The sequence below is a fragment of the Phoxinus phoxinus genome, assembly GCF_949152265.1.
Source record: "Phoxinus phoxinus genome assembly, chromosome: 24".
NCBI lineage: Eukaryota > Metazoa > Chordata > Actinopteri > Cypriniformes > Leuciscidae > Phoxinus > Phoxinus phoxinus.
Window position 1 is genome coordinate 761,888 of NC_136899.1, and position 10,000 is coordinate 771,887.

A 10,000-nucleotide genomic window follows, 5' to 3' on the forward strand; every position below is an offset into this window, starting at 1 on the left:
CAAGTTTTACCGTGTTTAGTATGATATATGAAGCGTTATTATCATCCGTGTGTGTGTGTGTGTGGAACTGAAATAGCCGCAGGTCACTAGAGTAACGCTGTAGAAACATGTTACATTAGTGTTTCATGAAGTCAAATGCAGGCTAATGCACTGCGCTCATTCATTGCGTGTTTTGAGCATATATATTGTTGTTTTGAGCATTTATATTGTTGTTGTTGTTTTGAGCATATATATTGTTGTTGTTGTTTTGAGCATATATATTGTTGTTGTTGTTTTGAGCATATATATTGTTGTTGTTGTTTTGAGCATATATATTGTTGTTTTGAGCATATATATTGTTGTTTTAAAGCACACGCAGGGCTCTCAGACGTGAAGAGCTCGGTGACGCAGGGTGTGTGTCCGACTCCGGGCTGCAGGGGCATCGGACACATCAAAGGAGCAAAATACACCGGACACCACAGGTGAGACACACACACACACACACACACACACACACACACACACACACACACACACACACACACACACACACACACACACACCACCATCAAACATATACACTTTATCAGTTCATTAATTTCCTAGAAATCAAACCCATTACCTTGCCGTTGCACTGTTGCCTTTTTTCTGCCTTTGTCGCCACTGGCTCTTGTCTTGCTTACTTGGGGACATTTCATTTAATATTCATCAATATTATTGATCTCCTGCATTGACAGCATTATATGAGAACTGAACTGAGCTGGATGATGACATCTCGGTGTTATCCAGAGCGGCTATATATATAAATAAAGAAATTAACTAAATTAATAACTTTTTTACAACAAAAATGAAACATCACTGAACTTACTGAAGCTGTGACGCCATTTTCTTCTGGAAACAAACTTTGTTGCATTATTTTCCTGTTATCTCTGTAAAGCTGCTCTGAAACTCTCTGTACTGTAGCTCTATATAAAGCTCTATATAAATAAAGGTGACTTGACTATGATCTGCTTTTTGAGCTACAAGAAAGCAGAATATAATTTTTTGGGTGAACTAAAGCTTTATTCAAGGCAAGTATTGTGTTGTTGTCTGTGATCTTGAGGAGTTGGTGAGGACTGGTTTCTCCTGGACTCTGTTCAGAGACGCACGCATCTGCTGAAACTCTCAGCCAACAGTCTGTTTGTCCCAATCCCAGCATGAACTATAGTGTCCTGCACACACTAGTGAAAACATATAAAAAATGATATCTGGTGTCTGAATAATTTTTGGTTTGACTGTATGCTAAAATAAGCGGGCCCAGTACTGAACCCTGGGGTACCCCACTAATAATAATGACGGAGTATGAGGGAAAACTTACACAAAGCTACAGAGAAAGTTCTTTATTTAATATAAGAACAAAACTTGTGCGTCTTTCAGAGGCATCTGCTCACAAACGAGCCGTAAACGAGCCGTAAACGAGCTCAGACGGGAATAGAGTGATCCCGCAATATAACGGACCCTCGGATCTCTCCTCCTGCAATCCGCAGCGCTGCTATTCCTGTAGCTCACCTTTCCCAGCCATATAATCACTGGAGAATCAGCGGCTCACATATAGAGAAAGGATACTGTCTTTTTTTAGAAAGCCACTTCTGATTACACAGACCGCAGAAGAAAGGAAGCTTTTTAAAGCTGCGCTTCTGCTAAATCTGCTTAGAGATGGAATTTTGAAATTGGTTTAATTAAAACCTCATTTACATCCTATTTGCATACATCTCAAAACTAGCAGTGTGCGCAGAACGTTGCAGGGGTTTCAGGATTCTCGGGCTGCTGTGGTGTGCATCACTTTAATAAACGTCCTCTAGAGTTAAACGAGATTGACACTCAGAACTTTGTTTATATGAGACATCCGAAGCCATTATTACAGTAAACAAGTGCTATATGAGCTGAACTATATTCCATTAGATGCATAATTTAACATGCATATTATAATGAGTAATCATAATCTTTTACCGCCTTGTCAACTGGAGCTTCATAATTCTTTATTATAGATGAACTCATTATCTGTACAGTGTAGTTTTATTTTTATATTTTTAATTTAGCATGCATCTTAAATTTTACTTGTTTATTTATTTAGTTTGTGTTTGTATTCATTTCTATTTTTATTTTTTATATATATATATATATTTGTGTACTTTTTATTTTTTTATTTGTCTATTTTTTTAATTTTTTTTGCATGCATTTAAAATTTTGCTTGTTTATTTTATTTTTTTTATTTTATTTGTTTTTTATATACCAGTGTATATATATTTTATATATTCAATTAAATACATTAAATGAATAATATTTTTGAGCATTTTTAAATGGTTGTCCTGTTTTATAATTTAATGTGAATTTTTATTTCAATTTTAGACAAGGGCTATGTGAGCTAAAATACATTGCGATAGATGCATAATTTAACATGCATATTATAATGAGTAATCATAATCTTCTACCGCCTCGTCTACTGGAGCTTCATAATTTAATCTTTATTATAGATGAACTCATTATCTGTACAGTGTGGGATGAGAAACGTATAAAGTCGTGTTTTGGCCGCTTGAATATGAGCTCATGCTGCAATGAATAAATAAATAATATTATAATATGTGAAGTTTAAGATGCACTGGTCGTCCTCTTTCACTGCAGTCCGTTGCATTATCTTCCCCAACACACACAGGTAGCGCTGTGTTCGAGTGTGAAGTGTTTCTCCCAGTGAGAGAGTGGATCTCTATTCTTAGATCCATTCGCTGAGTGTGACCTGAGAATCTCCTGCCGCTCTTAAACAAGCCGCCGCTTCCCCTCGGAGAATACACAGCGAGTTTCCTTCCAGAACCGAGTGTCCGTGAAGAGGGAAGAGTGAAGAGTGCAGATCAGAACTCGATCACATGGGGCGCCGCTCAAAAACATCAGTTCTAGAATCAAATGATGTTAAAATATAGTCTGGCTATCACCAGACCACGCTCCATCTTTTAACATGGAAGATTAGAGTCTGCTCTGTGTTTCTCCTGCACAGGAGGCGGGATCAACGGCACAGTTCAAATGTACGCAATTGACCGTTCGCAAAGACCCGCCCCCCTTAGTTATTGTTGCTATGTCCGACAAGCTATGCCGCTCTCACACACACCATGTTCTCTCACAGTGAAAAACACATTGTGGAGCAGAGAGACACTGACAGACACAGACCAGATTACTTTTCGGTTACTTTTGTTATTAAACAAAGTCTCACCTTTCAAATTTGGTAATTTCTTTAAAGAAATTGAAACAATAAATAGCGTTTTGTGTCTCTTTAATGTGTCGTGACAGATCGCTCAGTTAAAGCCGCTCGTGAACCGATCATCTCTTCCTTCTAGTTCATTTATAGCATCAAATAAACATGAATGAACATCAGAAGGAATGTTGTTTTAACCGCGGAGAGACGTCAGTACACTCCGCTTCTCAAGCTCAAATCCTCCAACGGTAATCTACTAACTCTCCTGACTGCTTTGTCCGACAAAATGGCGGATGGCGAAGTCTGATTGGTCAGATCACCTGTCAATCAAGCTCCATGCGAAGGGTTAATTGGAAAGTCCTTCAACCAATCAGACGCGAAAACCCCAGTCAACAAACGTGTTGGTTTGTAGCGTTGATCAGCGGGTTGCGTAGGTTGTGCAAAAAAAAACATGAAAGTGAGTGGCATCTACACACTCGAGCGTCTGTTCGCTGAACTAAAGAAGACATTGAGCATCGTCGAGAGGTTGAAAGGAATTGGATTCGTCGCTTCTCTATCGTCATCGTGTTAAACCCGCCAATCGCGCACCAGCTGGATAAGCCAGCGTGTGATTGGTCCCCGCAGATCTGAGCAGGAGAGATGCATGTACAGGTTTCCAGCCTGATCTAATCTATAATAATATAAAAAAATTGATTGACCTCTAATTCATAAGCATTGATATGTTGGTTCGTAACATGTATATATTGTATTTTGAGTATTTTAAATATTGAAATTCTCTCTCTCAGTGCCTTCGGTTGCCCGTACTCTGAGATGAACATGAAGAAAGAAGTGGTTCTGCCGGACCGGCTCGGGGGGGAGAAGCAGATCACCTTCGTCCCGGTGCACTTCGTGCAGAAAACCAAACGCCTGTGTCCAGATGAAGAAGAAGAAGAGGAGGAGGAGGATGAGGAGAACAGGTTTGTGAATGACCAGATGATCTAATGCACTCACTGTCCACTGTTGGACTCATTATTTGATCAATCTGATCTGATCTTTAACATTTTATTGGATTCACTTGGATTGACATAAATTAGTGCATGTAAAGCCCATGAAACGTTCACTTCAGAGTTAATGTCCTGATAGTTTACACTCCCACACGTCATCCAAGATGTTCACGTCTTTCCTTCTTCAGTGGAACAGAAATGCAGGTGTGTGAGGAACACACTCCAGATGTTCTCCATATAGTGACTTCAATGGTCCAGCGGGTCGAAGGTCCAGATGTGAGTTTCAGCTTCAAAGTCTCGACACGATCTAGCCGAGGAATAAGAGACTCATCTAGACACACCAGCGGACATTTTATAACAATAAACATTTATATACTTTTTAACCACAAATGCTGGTCTTGCACTAGCAACACATTATGTAATGGTGTTGAAAGCTCAAGCGTGACGTCGGCGGAAGAACCGACTCAGTGTTTACAAGCGAACGTGCAAAGACTAAGACAAACGCCATTTACACAAAAAAATTTGGATTTGTGGTTAAAAAGTATATAATTTTTATTTATTTGTTATAAAATGGCGGCTGGTTTGTCTAGATGAGACTCTTATTCCTCGGCTGGATCGTGAGAGACTTTGAAGCTGCATTGAAACTCACATCTGGACCTTCGACCCGCTGGACCATTGAAGAAGTCACTCTTACCCCTTTTCCACCAAAGTATTTTGAGAGCCGGTTTAGAGCCGGTGCCTAATCGCGAACCAGTTCTTTGTGTTTCGACTCCTCCTTTAATTGTCACTTAGACTCAGTAGTCTGATATCTGGCCTCAGAACAGCTTTCCTCTCTCAGTGTGTGTGTGTGTGTGTGTGTCCTCACGTCCGTACACACTCTCAGCGCTGCAGAGAGAGAGAGAGAGAGAGAGAGAGATGGTGAATCTGCATTATCGGTGCGCAGTGTGTGAGGATCGCTGTCCCGAGAGCTTTCTTCCACTATGCCGTGCGTCAGCAGCTCCACGTTTCATTTGAAAGCATCAGAGCTTCAGTGCAGTCGATAAACATGCGTTACGCGGTCATTCTGTGTAGACTTCTGGAAGAGGAGAGAGTCGCTGATGTGTTCAGAGGTTTGGAGTCGTGACAAACTCGCTCGCTGCCAAGAGACCAATCCAGCGAACACCAGTGTGACCCGCCAGCTTACACACTCCAACCAGGGGATTATTTATTCAGTTTAGATGGTTTATTTTTATATTCGTTTATACAGTTTTCATTTTAATATTAGTTTAATTGTGTGTGTGTGTGTGTGTGTATATATATATATATATATATATATATATATATATATATATATATATATATATATATATATATATATATATATATATATATATATATATATATATATATGTATATATATGTAAACTAATAACATTTTATAATATATATTATAAAATTTACTATTTATTTATTTTATTTAAAAAAAATGTGTCTTTATTTTTTTTTGCATGCATCTTAAATTTAGCTTATTTCTTTTTATTTAATTTGTATTCATTTTTATTTATTTATTTTTTTTGCATGCATCTTATTATTATTATTTTTTTTTTTTTTTATATATATAAAAAAAAACATATTTATAATATTTGAGTATTTTAAACATGGTTGCCCTGTTTTATAATTTAAAGTGAATTTTTATTTCACTTTTACACGTAGTTTCATTTTAGTTGTTAATAATTTCCAGATAAATCATTTATAATAAAAACTGCAATTATTCCAGAAAAATGCGAATGGTCCATGTTGATTTGGTGGTGACTGTAAAGCCAGGTTTCACTGAGGTCTGTGTGTGTGTGTGTGTGTGTGTGTGTGTGTGTGTGTGTGTGCGCGTGTGCGTGTGTGTGTGTGCGTGTGTGTGTGTGTGTGTGTGTGTGTGTGTGTGTGTGTGTGTGTGTGTGTGTGTGTGTGTGTGTGTGTGTGTGTGTGTGTGTGTGTGTGTGTGTGTGTGTGTGTGTGTGTGTGTGTGTGTGTGTCTCAGGGTGATGATGGCGTATGACGCGGACGCTCCTCGTGTGCGCGGTCGACCTGCGCTGGTGAAGCGAGAGATGAAGGAAGAGCCGGTGACTCTCGGGAAGAGAGGACGCTTGACCAACAGGTGAGGATCACACTATACACTCATGAATTATGATCGATGACGAGACCCTCATATCACGATACTGAACTCACGATACCATACTATTGCGATACTCAAGACATATGATAAATGGTTAACAAATTTTGATTAAAATGCTAAATTTGGTATTACATTGTGTGTGTAAATGAATAGACTTGGACTAAGATTGTAGTCTTGAGTTTCTTCCGGGAACGAACACGCCACAATATTCCTCATTATAATAATTAATGCGCAGAATAAAGGGGCGGGGCCTGGTTGAGTTAGTTAGTAGTGTGTTAAACTGGCGGTTATGAGAAGGGGCGGGGCATTTCCCAAACACACTCGAAGCGCTCGACCATTCACAACACACTGCTCCAGCCGACCAATCAGAGCACAGTGTGCTGTTCAGAAGGAGGGGCTTCATAGAGACAGGAAGTAAACAGAGCGTTACTGACAGACTGGGAAGAGAGGAGCCGCAACAATGGAGAATATGAGGAAATATTAATGAATATTTCTCTCAAAAATCATCTTTTATGTCCTTTCAAACCTGTGTGACTTTCATTCATCTTCTGAGCTCAAACTTTAGTCCACGCATTAAAAGTCTGCATAGTCAACATTTTCAAGCTTCAGAAGATAAACGGGGTCCCCGTGTAAAAAAGATAGACTTGGTTAATTTGTTCCGATCTGCAGTACGAGTCCTGAATTGATTTATTGCACGTCTGAGTTATCTGTGCTGTAAAAGAGAGTTTTGAATAAAGTTGAACTACTGTTAATTTGCAGTTTTCACCCGTCAGAGAGTTTCTTCATCCGTTTCCTGACATTAATCATTCATGTTTTATTTACTCTTAACTGCAGAATGTCCTGGAGGGTTTTAATGTCCTCTGAACTTCACAGATACAGAGCGAGACTTGTGTGTGTTTCTGCTTGCTTCTCATCACGGATCTTTACATCCAGAGCGGCACATTTCACTCAAATATGGCATAAAACATTTGCGAGGTATAAGTTTAAAGCCGTGTGTATATCTCTGTGCCGGAGGAGGGTTTCAGCTCAGTCCTCTGTGCTTCTACAGCAGGAACATTTAAAGCTTTCATTGCACTTTTAACACTTCCTAGAGCTTGGGGACGTTTAGCAGGATCTGGGGTAATGAGCTTGATTAGATAATGGTTGGATAATGATCGGATAATGATCGTAAAATTATCGGATTCGGAAAATTAGCGGATAATGATCGGGAAATTATCGGATAATGATCGGAAAATTATCGGATAATGATCGGAAAATTATCGGATAATGGTCGGATAATGATCGGATTCGGAAAATGATTGGAAAATTATCAAATAATGATTGGATAATGGTCGGATAATGATCGGATTCGGAAAATGATTGGAAAATGATCAAATAATGATTGGATAATGGTCGGATAATGATCAAATAATGATCGGATAATGGTCGGAAAATTATCGGATAATGATCGGAAAATGATCGGATAATGATCGGATAATGATCGGATAATGATCGGATAATGGTCGGATAATGGTCGGATAATGGTCGGATAATGATTGGATAATGATCGGATAATGATTGGATAATGATCGGATAATGGTCGGATAATGGTCGGATTCGGAAAATGGTCGGATGATCGGATTCGGAAAATGATCGGATAATGGTCAGATTCGGAAAATGATCGGATAATGGTCGGATAATGATCGGATTCGGAAAATGGTCGGATGATCGGATTCGGAAAATGATCGGAAAATGATCGGATAATGATCAAATAATGATCGGATAATGGTCGGATAATGATCGGATTCGGAAAATGGTCGGATGATCGGATTCGGAAAATGATCGGAAAATGGTCAGATTCGGAAAATGGTCGGAAAATGATCGGATAATGGTCGGATAATGATCGGATTCGGAAAATGGTCGGATGATCGGAAAATGATCGGATAATGATCAAATAATGGTCGGATAATGATCGGATTCGGAAAATGATTGGAAAATTATCGGATAATGGTTGGACAATGAGCGGAAAAGTATCGGAAAATTATCGGATAATGATCGGGAAATGGTCGGAAAATGATCGGATAATGATCGGAAAATGCACAAAACTAAAGTATTAGGCCGTGTGTCCACCAAAGCGGTTTAGCCGGCTGATAGTCGAGCTGTGGGCGCTTGAGAGTGTTTTGGCAGCGCAGAATTTGCTTGTTATGATACGGAATATCTGTGAAAGTGTTACTAGTCTCTCATTTCACACATATTTTGTGTTGATTCTATATTAAAATGTCGATACAATGTAACGTATTTGCTCAGGCTCGTTTTAAATGATGCTGTTCCGTTATTATGCGTGTTGTTGTCGTCTGTTGACGTTGTACAAGCAGAATGTGGCGGTCGGTCGGTGTGGTATTAGCCCCTCCATGTTTATGCATTACTGTGTTAAATAAATAGTGATGTTGATGATCTGGATGTCTGATTGTGGTGTAATGAGACTGGTGTGGTTATTCAGTGCTGGTGTGATCAGAGTCTCTCTGTCCAGAATCTCTCCGTCAGCGAAGCTTCTGCGCATCAAAGACGAGGACGACGACATCGACGTGAACAGCGTCCTCTCAGGTGTGTGTGTATTCTCACTCATTCCGGTGTGTGTGTGTGTGTGTGTGTGTATTCACTCGTTCAGGTGTGTGTGTGTGTGTGTGTATATTCACTCGTTCAGGTGTGTGTATACTCACTCATTCAGGTGTGTGTGTGTGTGTGTGTGTGTGTGTGTGTGTGTGTGTGTGTGTGTGTGTGTGTGTATTCACTCGTTCAGGTGTGTATGTGTGTGTGTGTGTGTATATTCACTCGTTCAGGTGTGTGTATACTCACTCATTCAGGTGTGTGTGTGTGTTTTCACTCGTTCAGGTGTGTGTGTCTATTCTCACTCGTTCACTGAGAGTGTGTGAGAGAGTTGTGTTCCTCAGTCACGCCGAGAGTGTGTGTGAGTGTGTGTGTGTGATCAGCAGCAGTAATGACGAGAAATATCTTATTTTTAGAATACTGCATTATTATGCTGCGATTTCCATGGAAAAATTCTGCTGTGTGTGTGTGTGTGTGTGTGTGTGTGTGTGTGTGTGTGTGTGTGTGTGTGTGTGTGTGTGTGTGTGTGTGTGTGTGTGTGTGTGTGTGTGTGTGTGTGTGTGTGTGTGTGTGTGTGTGTGTGTGTGTGTGTGAGGAGGCGTTTGGTGAATCAGCTCTTTCTCTACACGAGCAGGTTGAGCTTCAGGTTTATTCTCACTAAAACAAGTTTTCCTCAGTAAATCTCACAATTAACTGCATAAAAAGGAACTTACACATTTAATTAAATGACGTTTTGAAGTGCAAAGACTGAAATAGTATTTTCTTGTAAAACATCCGATAAGAGTCTTTATGTACGAGTTTGAATAATCATGTATACAGTGTGAAGAACCGCACGAGCGTCCGCATCATTAGTGTGGAGCATCCGACGGGGAGTAAGAGTTCCTGCAGGAGGACGTCTGGTTTACAGGAGAGTAATCCGGTCACCTGATCTCAACTCCGCGTTTGTCTCCTGAGATCTTCTCGATTAGACGATTAAGTTGTTGATGATGTTCTGGGATAGATTGTCATCGATGAGCTCGGCTCTCGGCTTTCATTAGCAGAGACGATTGATGAAGAGTCTTTATCATCTTCACTTGATCAGCT

At 39.8% G+C, this 10,000-nt stretch overlaps 1 protein-coding gene across 2 annotated transcripts in view; it reads left to right on the forward strand.

Moving 5' to 3' along the window:
* Nucleotides 1–10,000, forward strand: part of l3mbtl4 (L3MBTL histone methyl-lysine binding protein 4) — a 43,966-nt gene that overhangs the window by 23,817 nt on the left and 10,149 nt on the right. For both annotated transcript variants that reach the window (XM_079601977.1, XM_079601978.1), the window contains exons 14-17: nucleotides 350–461; nucleotides 3,988–4,158; nucleotides 6,197–6,313; nucleotides 8,841–8,914. In XM_079601977.1, the coding sequence (XP_079458103.1) occupies nucleotides 350–461; nucleotides 3,988–4,158; nucleotides 6,197–6,313; nucleotides 8,841–8,914 (474 nt within the window). The remainder of the gene's footprint in view (nucleotides 1–349; nucleotides 462–3,987; nucleotides 4,159–6,196; nucleotides 6,314–8,840; nucleotides 8,915–10,000) is intronic.